The following is an 18,352-nucleotide window of genomic DNA, read 5'->3' on the forward strand; positions in this document are numbered from 1 at the left end:
CTTGGTACTGGAGGCAACATAATAAGACCATGCCTACAGAAAGGCCAAGAGTGTTCTGAATGAAAGATGGTGGGTCAGTAGAGGCCTTCTTAAACTTTGTACACTGCTTCTGAATACACACCATCCAGAAGTGAGATAGGTCCACTTTCCTCTGTGTCAAAGGGGAACAAGGATTCATGTAACCCCACAAATGCCCAGGTTATTAGGAGAATGCACTCTAGTACAGAATGTGAGAGTTTGGGAAACAGGAATGGCTGTAGTTGTGCTCAAAGTCAACCATTATCATCCGTCTGCTCTTTGCTCAGCACTCCTAGTCCATGACTTTCTGACACATACTTCAGTCTCCAAGATCCTTCTTTCTCCAATGTCTCTCAGCTAGTATTATTGATCACAACAAAGGCTTCAAAACTAATTGCTAGCCTTCCTTCTTGCCCAAGCACACCCCAGCACCTCAACCTGTAGATCCCAAAAGCTCAAAGCCCTCTACATGACTCTCTTATCTTTTTCCTCACTGTCCTCTAAATCACCAGCATGCTGCTGCATATATCCTATCACTTTCATATTCAATTATTTACCAACTGAGTATTTACTTTCTTCCAGAATTTTCTATGTGATACCTCATCTTAAAAAATACTTGAGAGCAAGTAGAACTAGATAGACAATGATAAAATAAAGTCAATAAGGATGAAAGAATACCAACCAGGGCAAAAAATGGATTGAAAGAGCTGAAGTTATGTACCAAATGACTTAAACCTTCAACTCATAGGATTCTCAAATTTGTCAAAATCCTCAAAATCAAAATTCTCAAAAGAGATGAGAAATATCTTGTAATTCAGTAAAGTGAAGCCCATGTCAGGCTAAGGAAAATATTCAGAAAACCTAAGAAAAACTAAAAATAACTGAGTGGTTCAAAATCAATCAGATTTTGGCATGTAGTATGAGGTCACAAAGTGAGGTCGATCTAAGTAGAGGCATATTAAAATTTCTAAGGTGGGACCAGAGTGATAGGTAACTTGGTAAGCTTCTTGGCTTGCATGCAGCTGACCCAGGTTTCCCTGGGTATAACCAGAATTCCCTATGGCCCTTGAGCCCTCTAGGAATGATCAAAGCCAGGTATATCCTGAGCAAAGCTAGTATGGCCCCCCAAAAAAAGTATATAAATAAATAAAACTTTCTATGTGGAAGGTTAGGTAAACTTGGGCTCTAAAAGGTTAAGTAGCTTGCTATATTTATTTTATTTTGCTTTGTTTTTTTTATATATTTTTTGCTTTGTTTTTGAAATATATCTGGTGGTTCTCAGGGGTTACTCCTGTCTCTGTACTCAGGAATCACTCCTGGCCATGTTCAGATCACATGGGATGCCAGGACTCAAACTCAGGTAGGCCGCATGCAGGGCAATCTCCCTACCCACTACAGTATCACTCCAGAAACAGTATTTGGAAACCTAGAGTCACTCCCAGTATTGACTAGACTGGTCTGAACCATTAATACTTGAGTGGATTGCACTATGGTTAACTATCAGTGCCACATCCAATGGTGCTCAGAAATCAAATTTAGGATCAAATGGAGGACCAAATTTAGGGCCTTGCATATGCTAGATATTTGCTCCATCTTTTGAGCTATCTCCCTACCCCAATTGATTTACTTGATAACTTCAAACAGCTAATACATGGCAGAGCTAGAATTCAAATTCATGCTTATATGGTTCCAAGACCCTTTTCCTTTTCATTACCACCAAAGGGCATCATAATAAATTCCTCCACCATGGTCTCTTCAATGTCTGCAAACAGGACACGTGACAAGCTCTTAAAGACCCTGAAGCAGCCCCTTTTCTTCCAATCCGAAAACAAATGCATAGTCTTTGTCGAAAGGAACAGACGAGGGGAGGGGAGCAGAACACTAAGTATTAATAAATTTCATAAAATCATTACCTGGTCCCTTAAGTAGCCTCTGAAGTGAGGCCAGTAAAGAAAAAAAAAAAGACAAGCTCCCCCTTCTGATAGATTGTACATTTCAACAGCTAAAAGGGTATGAAAATTTAACGGAATTTTTAATGTCTTTCTAGGTTTTACAATGCCACAAAGAGTCCTCTCTCCAGAACAGATGATGGCAGAACATGACTAACCAGCACCTCATACCACAGAGGCACACTTCAGAGATCAATAGGGTGCATGGCCCCGCAGGCCCTGCCAGTGTCCCTCAGAGAGGCCATTAGTCAGATAGTGACCTGCAGCCCAACCACAACCATGTTCAGAGCTGAGTTCTCAGAAGGAGCAGCCCGTGCTGGGAAACAGAAAAGGTCACAGACTTCTTTCTGGTACAATCTCAGGGATTTGGGGTGAAGGCCATGGAAGATCTTGTGCCCCATGGTCCCCTGAACACCAGAAAGGGAGAGAAGGAAAGGGAATGAGAGAAAGACAGGAAGAGGAAAAATCAGGGAGAGAAAAGGAGAGAAAGAATGGAGGGAGAAAGGGGAATAAGAAGAAGATGGAAGGAAAGAGAGAGAAAAAAGGAAAAAAAGGAGAGGGGGAGAATGGAAGAGAAGGTCAGAAAGAAATATATGGCACTTCAGAGAACATAGCAAATAATTTCGTATTTGTTTTGTTTGGTTTTGTTTTGATTCCAAATACAAATGGAAACCACTAGAAGAGTTTAGGTAGTAGTGTAAATGAGCTGATTAACATTTAAAAAAATAAGATTCTTACTGGTCTGTAGAAAAATGGATTATCAAGAGAAAGAAAATATCAAGGATATAAATGAAAAGACTACTTCCTGAATTCACCAAGAGACCAAAGATCTTTGAAACAGTGGAAAAGATGAGGAAAATTGTTACCCTCATCCCCATTCTTCCTTTGTAACCTTACCTGCTAGTAAGACCTGCCCATTTCTAGGAGGGGTCTTTGGGAGGTATCAAAAGATTGCCAGAAGGGCAGGAAGGGGTATTCATTAGGAAAGATTCAGCAAGGAAGGAGCAGCAGGAGAGGAGATGGTAGAGAGAAGCTAAAATGCAGGGCAAGCTGAAGAGAGCATGCTTAAATAGGTTTAAGATTATAGGCCACACATGTTGGGTAGGGACTTGAATAAAGTTGATGTCTCCTGAAACCTAACTGAGGTGTGTCTTCCTCACTGCCACCCTGAACCCTCAGACAGGACAGCTAAAGGGGTTTGCAGACACATGGCCTGGGCCAGCAGAGAAAGCCTAACCCTCCTTCTCTCCATTCCATCACCGTCCAGCCCCATCCAGGGCTGTAATTAAACAGAATAACAAATTCAGGTTTCATTTTGAGGAACGTAGAAAGGTAGTATACATTAGATTTAAGAAGAAAAGAAACATCAAGAATAAATTTCAGGGCCAGAGTAGTAGCACAGAGGGTAGAGTGCTTGCTTTGTATGCGGCTGACTTGGCTTTGATCTACATATGGTCCCCCCAAGCACCACTAGGAATGACCCCTCAATGACCCCATGAGCACTTCTGGGTGTTGCTCCCACCAAAAGAACAAAAACAAAACAAAGCAATTTTCAAGTTTGGGTCCCAACAATATGGAAAAACTAAGATGCCTTTGACTAAAATGGAGAAGACCTACCTAATAGTCAGTGTGTGTAAAGTTGAGCTGTTCAGTTGATTCTGGTGGTTCTGTATTGGTTGTCAATCTCCCATCCAGCCATTCACCAAATAAATAAATGTATTTAGTGGTAACATAATACAGATGAGAAAGTCTTAGAAAATGCATAGTCTTTTCAGGGATACAAATGCAGACAGACAACATGGAATGCTTGAGTTTATGCACAAACCAGGCATAGAGAAAGCTATTGAGAAAAATAAATTCTAGAAATGACAACACCTAAGATTATATTAACAGGAATATTCAGAGTAAATCTGGTTGTTTCCTAATGATATCACAATTCTTCTTTACAACAATAGATTCTATAATCAAAATCAAGATACCTGTAGATAAAAGGTCAACAGGGATGATTTTACAGCCTAAATATTTGAAAAACGAGTATTTCATGATCATTTCCAATCCCTGATCAGGAATTCAATTCATATCTGAAATTTATTTCTTAGTTATGAATGCCCAGTTGGATGTTAATATGTAAAACTCAAGAAGATGGTTCAAATATTCTCCTGAGTTTCATTTTCTCTTGTCCACAGTTAGTCTGAATGAGGTTGATTATCTGGGATAAGAAGAAAGATTTCAGCATCCTTTTGCATCCTTTTCCCTTTCAACATCCTTAGCTCTTGTCACACTAGAGTCCATCATCATGCTCATTCCTACCAGTCATCAAAATGCTCACCCCTCTGTTCTGAAACACAGCTCCCACCCATCTGCACAGATGCAATATATGGACCTACTGTAAGTACCTCCACCCACCCAAACATTCCCTAGCTTTCCTGTCAAGATCATATCCTTTATTTTCCACTCTTGAATAGTCCTGGAATCCTCTCTATCATGGCATCATGATAAGTACCTCTGTACACTTTTGTGAGTGAATGAGTAATACTCTCCCCTCTAGAATGAAAACTTTAAGAAGGCAGAAACCCTGTTGGCTTTCCCTCAACACTGTCCTCCAGCATGTAGCAATGTCTACTATTAAGCTTATGAAGATATTTTTTTAAAAGGAGGGTAGATAATATGATTGTTTCTTCTTTTATTCAGTCACAAATGAGTCCTTTGTTTGTTCACCATTAGTCCAACCTTCTTGATTACCCTTCCTTTGAATGCAAGTATAAAAAGTTCATTTTAAGAGCTGGAGCTATAGTATGTGGCAAGGTGTTTGCCTTTCATGCTGCTAACCCAGGATGGACCTGGGTTCAATCCCTGGTCTCCATATGGTCCCCCAAGCCTGCCAGAAGTGATTTCTGAGCATAGAGCCAGGAGTAACCCCTGAGTGCCACCAGGTGTGGCCTCAAAACAAAAAAGTGCATTTTGACTTCATAGAATCCAGCATTAGAAGAGCCCATTTGTCACAAGGTCTTTTATACAGTAGTGAATCTTACATTAGTGTGGATGTTATTTAACAGAGAATTAGGGAAGTAAAACACTTTACATGCATCACTACTCTATCAAAATAGATATCCAAAGAAGGTGTGCTTATAGTTGCTTGATAAATGAAGAAATTAAATCAGAGAGATTTGATGGCTTGACTTGGGCAAGTACCTGTTTGAGTCCAAACTTTTGGACTTTGGGGGGGGGGTTGATTCCAAATTTTTTAAAGTCAAAAGCTGATATCTCCTGATTTATCTAAATAAATTCTAGAATAAAATCTAGTTTTCAAATTTGATGGGAAAAAAAAACAAGAGTTTTGGTGCTTAAAAAGAAATACCCTTCAGAAGTTGTAAAACACTTATGAAGCATTAAAATCACTTAGTTTCTGAGCCAATATGTCCTATTTTTTCCTTACCTATGTATATATGCCCTTTTTTCTAGGGGAAAAAAACTGAAAATACAAGATATGATACTAAAAATTTTCAGGAAAACTTTAACACAATTAAAGTAATTATTTCATGAAATAAGATTGAAATGTGATTATGATTCCAAAAAGAAATATGACTAGTTTTACTTTATTATTGATAAAGAGCTGTTGTACCCAATAGTAGAACGCAGAAAGACATTCTGCAAAGTCAGAAAGGCTGGAAATAATTATATACCATATTTTCTGGCATATAAGATGACTGGGTATATACAACGACCCCCTACATTTTCTGTTAAAATATAGGGTTTGGGCTATATTTACCATATAGAACTATCTCTCGGGGCTAGAGAGATAGCAAGGAGGTAAGGTGTTTGCCTTGCATGCAAAAGAACGGTGGTTTGAATCCCAGCATCTCAGATGGTCCCCTGAGCCTGCCAGGAGCAATTTCTGAGCGTAGAGCCAGGAGAAAACCCTGAGCACTGCCGGGTGTGACCCAAAAACCAAAAACCAAAAGAAAAAAAAAAGACTATCTCTCTTTTAATGCACATCAAATGGAAATGGAAATTAAGAAATGCAAGAGAAAAAAAAGTAGAATACTCAAAGGTTAACAGTATGTGTTTAATAAAACTAGACTTTGGAGTGGCAACAATAATTTTACATTTGTCATTGTTAGTGAGTGACTGTGATTTTTTAAATTGTGATCTACATTAAGAGCAGGGAGAGGGAGTTACTCCACAAGCAGCTTGTTGGGGTGCAGTGATTAATAGAACAGTAGAGGGAGAGAGAACACCTCCCCTGTGTCCCATAAAAACTGAACAGAGGACTGAGCACTGAAAAGCCACATACCCGACAGCTGGATGAGATGTGGTGCTCGGTAACTCAGCTCCTCTGTTTTCCCTGAAAGATTAATCAGGACAAGCAGAAGACTTAATGATGACGCTAGATGGGATGCAGTGGTAAGAGGGGGGGCAGATCACTTGTCCCTGAAGTTGGAGTAAGTTTCAGCATGCCATATACCAGCGTATAAGACGACCCCCGACTTTTAAGAAATTGTTCATGGGTTAAAAAGTCATCTTATACACCAGAAAATACAGTAGATTAGTCAAGAAGTAATGACTTTGATAGTTCTGATCTACATATAGAGAACAATACAAATTCAAGAGGCAGACCATTTAGTGATAGTAAGAAGTAAAATTTTCCAAAGACTTACGTATTAGGATTTTTACCTTTCTATTAAGTGAAATCTGTATTTTATTTAATATATAGTATCCTTATTATAAATGTCAATTATTATATCATTATACTATAAGCACTGAGGTAAAACATATGGCAAAACAACAAAACAAAACATATGGCAAAGTATGCATGACTTACCTATCACAGAGCTAAAGTGAACTCAGGATTACCTGACACATACAATCAAACTCTCAACCAGGCTAATATATCAGCATTGGTTAAAACATTACTTAAGCAATGTAGTTTATCTATAAGTGGAGTTTCAGAACTTCACTAAAATGTTCCTAGATGCAGCTCTCTCCTTACCACTTGGACAAAGTTCAATTCCTGTATTTTTCAGTTGGAGAGTAGATGATGAATGGGGTGAATTCATTTATATAAGTTTTCATGCTGATGACATTTTTCTGTGCTTGGTTCCTTTTATTTTTTATTTTATTTTATTTTATTTTATTTTTGTTTTGGGGCCACACCCAGCAGCATTCAGGGATTACTCCTGGCTCTATGCTCAGAAATCGCTCCTGGCAGGCTTGGGGGACCATATGGGATGCTGGGATTTGAACCATCGACCTTCTGCATGCAAGGCAAATGCCTTACCTCCATACTATCTCTCCAGACCAAGGTTCCTTTTAAATGATAGTAATCATTGACTAAGGCACCAATACTTATTGAAAAATATCAAAGGTGGTAGGGAGTGGTGAAATAGCCACAAACCAGACATAGCTTCTGGTTTCAGCCCTAAAATGCTTTGGCACCAAGGAAACGCAAACTAACTTGACTTGAGTATTGGTTCTTCCTCTAAGAAATAAAGACACTAGAGCAAACTCTCCCATAATCCCTTAGTCATAGACTCTCAAATGGTAAGGAGAGAGCTAGAGGCTGACCTCATTTTAGAGGGCTTCCAATTATCTTTCAGATAAAAAAAAATTGAACAAAGGGGCAGTTCTGTGAATCCTTATACATAGCCATTACCTATTTATATGATAGGTGGTCCTCAATTCTCCCTTTTCTTGATTCTATAGTACTAGAGCTCAAAAGGCCAGTCTAAACAGTTACTTTAGGAATCTAAGCTGGGGGAGGGTACAGCTATTTCTTTTAGGCCTAACAGGCAGAGTATTGAGGTAGTGAAAATTGTTTTCCTCTAGGTGCCTAAGAACACTTAAAAGGATAATACTTAAAATACCTACAGGTTTTGGAAACCACAGGGTCCTGTGGTTTACCTGAAATCTCAACACATCTTCACAATTAAACCTTTATGGAAGGTGACAGGTACTATGCTTTAGTTAAAAAACACAATACATGTATGTGCATGTCTACACATAATATGAGATAAAAAAAAGCTTCTAAAAACTAGCGTTTGTTTTATTCACAGCTTGGTAGGAGTAATAGGAACTGGTTTTTAAGAGAAATGGATGAAAGTCTGATGAGTTTCTTAACAATGTCCCATCTTTAAGAAAGTACATAAGTTCCATTAGAAATTAAACCCAGCCCTCTCTTCTTTCTCAATCCAGGTTCATTATGCATCAGCCACATCTAAGTTCTCACAGATATCTAATACCAATATGCCTCCAAGGTTTAGTCAGCACTATTCATATTCAGAAATAACCCTCCTTTGTTGTCTGGTAAAATACTATTCATATTTTCCAGACATGTCACTAAGTCTTCCTGATAAAACTTTGACAGCCCCAGAAACTGCTAGTGACTTCCTTCTGTGTTTCTCGACAGTAATTTGGACATACCCAGACTTATTGAAAAACATGAAAATCACCAAGATTATTGGTTTATTCATTTAGTCCCAATCTCCTGCTACAGATGTGAACTCTTCAAAGCTATGAGCCATGATTAATCACTTTCTGTAGCATCAGTACTTTAGCCCAACATCTGGCATGTAAGAGGTAATTCAAGTGTGTGTGGATGAATCATTAAGTGATGTGGAAATCCCAAGGTCCTTCTCTAAAGATTCAGGCTTAAAAGGTAAAATAAGGCACTAAAATATTCAGAGCATATGTTCTTTCTCAAGTACTGGAAAGACCATTTCTTGTCAGCTGGTCAAAAAATGAGACACATACTATGAGGGTCAATAGATAGAAAAGATTCAAAGTGAGAAATAGACTTTAGAGCACCTTGAGGAATGTTCTCCCTTAGGACATGGGAAATATTATTGTGACAGGTTCCACAGAGACTCAAAATTGCTAGGTAGGCAGATGGTCAAAGATTACTTCAGATCACAGAACTTAGTAATAAATGATAAAAAAAAAGCACCTCAACCTGTATACAAAGATGGAATAACAGTTCAGAGAGTCCTAAAAAATTAAGCCTCACAGTCTAAGGAACACATGGAAAAATCCTTGCACATACAACTAGTTCTAATGGGTACTCATAGCTTTAAAAAGATACTAAAAAAACTCATAGCTATAGGGCCAGAATGATAATACAGCAGGTAAGGTGCTTGTCTTACACATGGCTAAACCTAGTTCAATCTCTGACATCACATCTGGTTCCTCAAGTACCACTAGAAGTGATCCCTGAATGTAGAACCAGGATTAAGCTCTGAGTACAAAATCAAAAAAACAACAAAAGAACCAAAATCTTCCAACTATGAATGGCATTTCAGGAACCAGGCTCCCATCAATCATTTATGACACTGGTGGGAACCCCTTTGGCATAGTTCCTTGAGTAGAATTCTTTTCACAACAAGATAGTGAATCATTATAAATATATCCATAGCTTGTTTCTAAACTTCATATTCTATCAATCAGAAAAGAATCTGTATGGTTGATTCATGAGACTTGAATAAATCCAAACACCTATAGGGTCATATGAAGAAGTGGAACCACAGCATTTTGGTGGAGTCAGGACAGGCTTTGCATGTACATTTGAGACCAGCAGACTTTTGGAATTAATTTTGGAGTGTGAAAATCAGGCAAATGCAAAAGTGGAACAGGTGCTAATGGCAGTCTTGCAAAGTGTAGTAATCTCTTTGTCTTGGGTTAAGTCAGTGTCACGTAGGTCCAAAAAATAAGTAGAACCCCATTTCCCCCATAATTTAAAATCTAGCCTACCCCAATACAATCGTGCACTTTGCTTCAGCTAGTTCCATGAGTTATTCTCAAATAATTATATATTAGAGTGGAATAGTGAGTGATCGTGCACAAATGTCCTCAGAGCATTGGTTAACATGTTTTACTTATTACAAATAAATTATCATCTGATGTCTATAAGCCTCAGTGAACTGCAACTTTCTTTTACTCTATGATAAAGTAGTATTCCTAAGGTAGCCTTTAGTTTTGCTTTGTTCTTCTGTAAGGAAGTCTGTACTAATTTCTGTCACAGAAAAACTTCTGCAAGATTAGCTCCAGGAATGGGGTTGATGGTAGCTACCATTTACGTCAGGCCCTGCCTTTCTCGGTGTGTGTGTGTGTGTGTGTGTGTGTGTGTGTGTGTGTGTGTGTGTGTGTGTGTGTGTGTGTGTGTGTATTTGGGGGCTACACTCAGCAGTGCTTTAGTTTTGGCTCTGTACTCACTCTGTACTCAGGAGTCATGCCTAGAAAGGTTTGAGGGACCATATGTAGTATCAGAGATTGAACCCAGATCAGCTACATGTAAGAAGAATATCCTTTCACTATACTATTGCTCTGGCTTCCCGCCCATGTCTTTCTTAAGAGATAAATATGTAAGTGATAAGAATACTGTGAACACAATTTTATGAAGTGGAATAATTATCTCTTTGTCTCTCAGTGCTATTGTTTAATTCAAGACAATTTATAGAGTTCATTACAGATAAAGTAAAAAATAAACAAAACATCTCACTGATAAAACTCATCATGTGTGTATATATATATATATATATATATTCATTCATTTAACAAATATTACAGCAGAATATACTACATGCCAGGAAACCAAGTCCATAAAGTCTGATTCTGCCTTAACTACAGTCTCAGGGGAGAGAAGACCAGTGAAAATGCAGCCTCCCTCCCTTGATAGAACAGCCTTCCTTCACATAAGCTTTATCTCTTTTTCTGCCTCTCGCTTAACAGTTAGTAATTCTTCTGTTTGGGCTTTGAGTTTCTCCTTTGCCTGATTTCCTGTCTCCAAGTAACAAATGATCTATCAGGTAACACACTGACCCCTTTCATACAACAAGCCTCCTTCTGGAATGCAAATAATCACTCTATAATTCAGCTCTGCTGTACCCATGAGTCTTCATCAAGTGGCCTGGCTCAGTAACACAATGAAGCCCTTTTCTCAGGAAGTAAAATGGCAACTGGAAAGATAATAGATTAGGACAGGTGTGATGCTGCTTATCTTTCTAAAGTTCCTTCTCCCTGCTCACCTTTTTCTTCCTGTTTTCTTTTGTAGATGTTTAAGATTAAATAAGTAACCTGGAAATGAATTACATGGAACTAAAGGTCGACTAAGTGACAGAGATCATTTTATCAGTCTATGGGGATATAATACACACATTCAGAAACACACACTCAGAAACACACACCCACACCACACCAACAACAACAGCAACAACACCATCAACAGTAATACCACCACCAACAACAACACTGAGTTTTGTTAATCTGAATATCCAATCAATGAGTATGATTTCAATTAAAAAGAGAAGTATAGGGGCTGGAGTGATAGCACAGCAGTAAGGCATTTGCCTTGCACACTGCTGACCTGGGACAGAACCAGGTTTGGTCCCAGGCATCCCATATGATCTGCTGAGCCTGCCAGGAGCAATTTCTGAGCGCAGAACCAGTGCTCACCCCTGAGCACCACCAGATGTGGCCCTCAAAAGCAAAACAAAAACAAAAAAAGAGAGAGAAGTCTAATACATTTTTTTGATTCACAAAGCTATATTCTTTCTTATTTTAATGTTCCCAAAAGAAATTATCAAAAAAAATCCTGAAAAAGGTTTAGATAATAGATAGTAACATCTTATCTTTGAGGTCGTGCAGGTAGTTACTAAAAATATTGTAAATTTCTTCTCGTGCCCTTGAAATGCACTATGTAAATACTGCATTTGATCCTTAATTCACACTTCATAAATAATTTATTTCAAAAATATCCCTCCACAAGAACATCAGTTGCTGAGGTGTTCAATTTTCAGGGAAAGCATTTATTTACTGCCTAAGCCCAGGAAGACTGGTGAAGACTTGGCTAAAAGCTCTACATGGAGCAAATTATGGTAATTGTATTAATGTTCAAATCCAAGATGCTTTACTCAAATCTGCTAAAAGGTTTTATACTGTATTGCCCACATCTTGACGGGCAGTGAGTCCACTGAAAACGTTAACACTTCAGAGAGAGACTTCCGAGATTCAGCTCTCATAGTTCCAAGAATTACTAAAGATTGTCTGGAGGTAGCTTTCAGTCAGGTTTTCTGAAAGTCACAACTGAGAGTTAACAAGCTCTTTAATATCTTCCACTCTGGGTTCAAGTGCAACTACAAGTTCAACTCACCAGAAATGAAAATCAAAAGCAACATTACACAATTAATTTTGATGAATGGGTAAGTTTTCAATCATGTATGGCAATATTCTGGTTAATGATAATGTCTCCTTAGGACATCCATTAAAAATCCATTAACTTAACAGGCAAAATCTAATATAGTTACTCTGGAAATTTTCTGCTAGATTAACATTATGGACTTTTAATGAATATTTCCTGTAGATATTGCTCTATTAGCTGAGCTAATATACTAATTAAACATGAGTCTAGTATGAGAAAAAAAAAGCTAAAATGTTGAAATAATCAGAAAATCAGAGTTGAAGAGGGTCCCAAGTTTTAAAAGTTTGCTAAATTCAGTAAAGATGACAGAAATAGATATTAAAGCAAATAGTGTTGACCAACCAGCCAGTCATTAACTTATCTAACCAACTGTAATTTAGATACTAAAATGTGCCTGCTGCTCTGTACTGACCAAGAAAACAAAGACAAATAAGTGAAAATCTTGAGGTCAAGGAGCTCAGAGATCACAATCTAGTATGAAATTGAGATAAACAGGTAATCAATGTGCATTATAATAAAGCTCTGCTCAACACCATGGAAATATGCAGAAGAAGCAATTAAATGGGGGCGATGAGGCATATAAAAACAAAACAGTCAAAAATAAATAACTGGAATGCATATTCCAGTAAATTCTTTGGCTCCTTTTAGACTGGGAGACTTTCAAAGCTGATTTAGCCTATCTTGGTTCTGCTTGTAGGTTAGCTGGTTTCAACTGAGTCAGAAATTCCTGAAGGTCTCTTTCTGCTTAATATTCTAAGCCTACCAGTTCCCCCAAATTTAGCTTTTTAATAGCCTAGTAGACCTTAGAGCAGTAATTTTCAACCTTTTTTATACTCGCAGATCAGTATCTGTCTATATATTGGTTTAGTTCACATACCAGCAGTTTAGACCCACGAGAGTAGTACACTGGCTTTCATCCCTTTTATACCTGCATTTGATAATGGTCCACAGACCTGTTACTGAACACCCAACACAGCAGTAGAGGTGGAAGCTACTTGGATATTTCAGGTTTCTATTCTTTTATTATTAAACTTAAGTAGATAAGTCATAAGAAAAAAATAGTCACAAGAACATCACTTGAAAAGGTTAAATTGAAATAACCTATGGGAATCCATGATCAATAGTGCTAAGGAACTGTAGCAGATATTAACATTAACATATTTGATGGCAAAATTCTCAGTTTTATCTAGCCACATGGAAGCATATGGCTATCCAAGAAAATGGTTACATTTCTTAGTCATGTCCAAGTCAATGATTATATTACTTTGCAGGAGGCTTTATATACAAATACTGGTCAATAGGAAGTGATCAGAAATGAAAGAGTTCATCTTTCTGTTAAACTCCTTCTTACGGAGTGTAAATGGCTCCCTCTAGTTCTTTTAATTCTTGTACTAATTGACCAAGAACCACTGAGACTCAGAGAGCAATTCATTGAGACCCAACACTTGATGCCATTTTGTGAGAACGGCAAGAGTTGCCTAGAAGCACCCACCTTCATTTTCCCCAAAAGAGAAATAACCTTCTATCTTTTTTAATCTGCTGGAGTTTTTAATTTTATTGTTTCATTATCTTAGTCTTCACAATAAAAAATTCAGAAAAATTTCTGCTCAGGTGTTACTACTTTCCTAATAGTCACTAGATATATAAGTAGTAAGCATAGGAAGCAAGCATCTTTATATAAAATAAATGTGGGAAATCAAATATTAAACTTGAAAATGCATGCTCTCATAGTCAAAACATGAAAACAATCTAACTGACCATTGACATTTGATGAACAGAAAAAGAGGATGTGGAATACTATTCTATTATTAACAAAAGATGTCATGGGGTCAATGATGGTACATTGAGTAGGATAATTGCTTTCCACAAAGCTGATCTAGGTTAAGTACCCAGAACCTCATATGATCTCTCATATGGTACCATAAACAATCCCTGAGCACAGAGGTAGGAGTAAGCCCTGAATACCACATGGTGTAGTCCAAAAAAAAGCCAACAAACTCTTTCCGGGAAAAATGGATGGAACTATTAGGTGATTATACCAAGAAATAATACAATAAGAAGGCTGTAAATTAATGACAATTACCAGACATGTGTTGTGAAGGAATAGCTAAAGCAAGCAAACTGAAAAAATCCAACAAAAATAACTCTTAGACTCATTAGAAACTGTTATTATCAAATAGAAAGGGGTGAGGAGATGGATGGGCAGGAGCAGAGGATCTTTTGGGAGGTGTGATGCTACTGTGATTGTGATGATTTTATACACATATTTATGAGGAGAATTTATACACATATTTATAGACATAAGAAAATCCTGCATATATGTAAAAGTATAATACCTTGATGTTATGAAATATTATAAATTATGTCAATAGTAAAAAACAAAATTAAATTTTAATGTAATTTTAATCTAATTTTTGGACTTAATAGCATATAAAATATAAATATGTGGCATATGGGCTCTGGTCATGCCATTATTTTCATTCTTTTTCACTCCAGTATCACATAAAATTGGAAGAGTCAAGGACCCCATGGCCTCATTCAGGAACCAGTGAACTGGTTCATTGTGAGAATTCTCACAACTCATTTTGGTTTGTCTCATTTGTTTTTCAATTTTTCTTTTTATAATTAGTTTTATGTTTTCAATTACTTTTGGTCCTCTTCATAGCTTTGTTTGGTTCCCTGTACCTACTTCTCAAAACATCTTCCTAAGTATTGACTAGAAATGATCAATACACTCCACTTTATTATACTCTTCCTAGATATTTCAGGTATGATATTTCTCTTCAGTCAATGAGCAAGACACTATATTTCACTGTGGATTTTCATGACCTGGATTTTCTCTCACTTCATTTAAACCCAACACAAATCCATCTAGCATGGCCTCCCCATGATAGGCCTCCCCATGATACCTGATTCTTTGGGGGGGGGAATGGGGGTTTATTTTCTATATTATAATTAGTTCAAATACAAAACCCCAACAAAGTCAATGTGTTTAACTACACATACATAATTACTCTTCAGCTTGCTTTTTTTAGTACCTATTTTGCTGTAATTATCTGCAAGTAAGTCTTCCAGACCAATCATCTTCCAGAAGCTGTCATCCCAGCCTTTCTCTGCTGAGTATGTCCATTTGCACACCAGGGAACAGAGAGACCTAAAGGGGAGGAGAGAAGTAGAAGCAATAATATGAGTTTATCTACATTTACAATTAGTCAAATACCTGTTCAAAGAGATTTAGTAGCATGCAACGGTTTACAAATGTAGTAAATCAAAGCAGGTAATTATGTACTCCACATTTAGACTAAAATAAAAAGTTCCCATTTAAACCAGATAATAATTGAGATTATCTTCTTTTCACTTTTTTCTTCTTGGTATTTCCACTGTGGTGCTGCTGGGAGGTGGTGCTCATAGGCCACACAAGCCACACCTGAGAGTTCTAGGTGGTCAGACAGTGTTAGAAATAAAGCCGATAACCTCTTTCATGCAAGGCAGAAGCTCTAACGTTAAGGTGTTGTGGCTCAAAAATATCCACTTTCTCTTCTGAAGGAGTCTCAGCCCTCCATCTAAATCCTCAACAATAGGTGCAAATATTTTCATTGGCAAATATTATTTACTTGATATTATTGAGATGAGGAGATTTACAACACTGAGTAGGTGTATGATGACCTGGATTATGATTCGGTTTAGATATGATTCAGATTGCTTTTATATTTTTACAAAAAGTTCCCTTGACATTTACGTACCAAAAAATCTAGCTGTACAATAAAACTATCTGGGATTTGCTGCAAAGTAATAGAGATAGGAATGTAAATGGTGGTACAGAAGGGCAGAATGGATCAGGAACAGATGGTTCTGAGGCTGAGTGATAGGCCAGTGGGTATTTGCTCCATGATTCTATTTTGTATATATGCAAACTTATCTATAATAAAAAATGAAAGTTCCTTATAAACAGTACAGTCATGCCAATCCAAAGCCTTAGCAGAAAGTATATTTTAGTGGTAGAAAGTGAGTGCTAAAAGAAGCTTATTTCCCAGCTTCATTTTTCAACTCACCTACACCTTAACAAGCATAAGGTGCATTTCTCGATGGAGAGGGGGAAACATTTTTCCACTCTTACTCTATAATTCGAAGTTTCTTCCTAGCCCCTATCCCCAGAGAACTTCAACCAGCTCTGGGAGAGGGGCTTCTGCTTAGATCTAGAGCATGTATTATCTCTTGGTGATATCTTCACCAAAGGGAATCATAAGCTGCTTTGTTTTACATTGCCCCCACAGTCCGATCTGCCTTTTGATCTTTTCTCCAGATTATCCAGAGAAAGTTTAAACAAGAAAAACTGATGATCTCAAACTGCTTCCCCCAGGCCACCCACTGCTCCTCATCACCTAAGCCAGAGGTTCTCAAACTTTTTAAACAGGGGGCCAGTTCACTGTCCTTCAGACTGTTGGAGCGCCAGATTATAGTAAAAACAAAAATTATGAACAAATTTCTATACACACTGCATATATCTTATTTAGAAGTGAAAAAACAAAATAGGAATAAATACAATATGTGGCCCGCGGGCCGTAGTTTGAGGACCATTGACCTAAGCAGTCTTACTACCCTGGGGCCCAACCCTTGCTTTCTTTATCCTGCAATTCCAAATTGTTTGAAGTTCCTGGTTTTCTCACTTCCCCTTGCTTCCATGTGCTCTGTCAGTAACTCATCCATGTTCAACTTCATGACTCAGTTCACATGGCTCTTTTTCAAGCAAATTTTTTCTCCAAAAACAATCTGGACAGACCCTTTTCTCATTTTTTTTTATTACCCCTCTCCTTGGCTGTCGTCATTGGTGTTGTGTTTGTTGTTTGCTTGGTTGTGGCACTCACAAGAAGGGGTTATATCAAGTTATGATGCATGCACACTTGGATGTAATGCTCATGAAGGTTTGTGATCATGAAGTTGTGGTGCCCATGCTTACCAGATGTTGCACTTCCTGGACATAATAACTTTCTATGGGCTTTATCCCTTTATTATTATTATTGTTCTTCTTATTATTGTTATTTTACATTATGGGCCACAGCTAGCACTGGTGAGGGATTATTCCTGCCTCTGCATTCAAAAATTACTCCTAATGGCACACAGAGGACCAGATAGGATGCCTGGGAATAAAATGTGGGTTGGCTATGTGTAAGCTGTACTACCTGCTGTACAATATCACTCTGCCCTTATCTCACCCCTCTTTTTTTTTTTTCTTATAATATCTAGTTGCAGTGAAGTTAGAAATCATTTGCACTGCCAAGGAACATAGGCAGCAGAGCTGCCAGGAGAGCACTTAATGTAGTTGGCACTGGGGATTTCGAATTCATGACCATATGCTTGCAAGGTTATGAGGGAGGAATCACTCTTTAAGTCACTGTGACTAACGAATTCTTATCTCAATATTTACTAAAGTAATTATCTCTGCCTTTTCACTTCTCTACCTCTCCCACCATAGACTAGCAATTCCTTCAGGGCAAAACAAATCTAGTTCATCTCTGAGTCACCAGTTTCCAGTCCGCATTCACCTGCTGAACCAGAATGAAGACTGATTGGATGGAATGAATAAATGTGGCGTAGCTACCCAACATAAAAGGAAATATACTCATTTTTAGAAGTATGCTCTTATTTAAAAATATGAAGAGGGTCACTGAAAAAAAGTCTACAGCATTTTAAAGGCAAATCTAGCTGATCAAACCAAAAATCTAGGCAAATCTCACTCAAAAAGGCCGACTCTTCCAATAAATAGTAATTATTCATTCTGACCTGGCACCATGCTAGGCCTAGGAGAACAAGCAATATGCTTAAGACCTGATATTCTTGTTATTTTTGAGTGGTTACACAAGTGATGTTCAGGGGTTTCTTTTTTTTATTAATAATTTTTATTTTGACCAAAGTGGATTACAAATCATTCACAGTAGTAGTTTAGGTACATAATGACATTGTATCAGGGGCATTTCCACCATGAAAATTGTCCTCCCTCCACTCCTGTTCCCAGCATGCATCTCATATGGCCCCTCCATTGCCCCCCAGGCTGCTAGTATAAGTGATCCCATCTGTGTCTAACTTGTTGTAGATTGGGTATTGATTCTGTTTTAGTTGGCTTTGGATTTGCTGTTTAAGTCTGATCATTTTTTTTTATTTCTACTCAATGTTATTTTACTATAAGGTTTTTTATTTG

The 18,352-nt window shown here is 37.7% G+C and overlaps 1 protein-coding gene across 4 annotated transcripts in view; it reads right to left on the reverse strand.

The window, feature by feature from the left end:
- The window catches only part of FGGY (FGGY carbohydrate kinase domain containing), a 941,338-nt gene that overhangs the window by 281,736 nt on the left and 641,250 nt on the right, over positions 1-18,352 (reverse strand). For all 4 annotated transcript variants that reach the window (XM_049774587.1, XM_049774588.1, XM_049774586.1 and 1 more), the window contains exon 6: positions 15,195-15,310. In XM_049774587.1, coding sequence (XP_049630544.1) covers positions 15,195-15,310 — 116 coding nt within the window. The remainder of the gene's footprint in view (positions 1-15,194; positions 15,311-18,352) is intronic.

The sequence above is a fragment of the Suncus etruscus genome, chromosome 6, assembly GCF_024139225.1.
Source record: "Suncus etruscus isolate mSunEtr1 chromosome 6, mSunEtr1.pri.cur, whole genome shotgun sequence".
Taxonomy (NCBI): Eukaryota; Metazoa; Chordata; class Mammalia; order Eulipotyphla; family Soricidae; genus Suncus; species Suncus etruscus.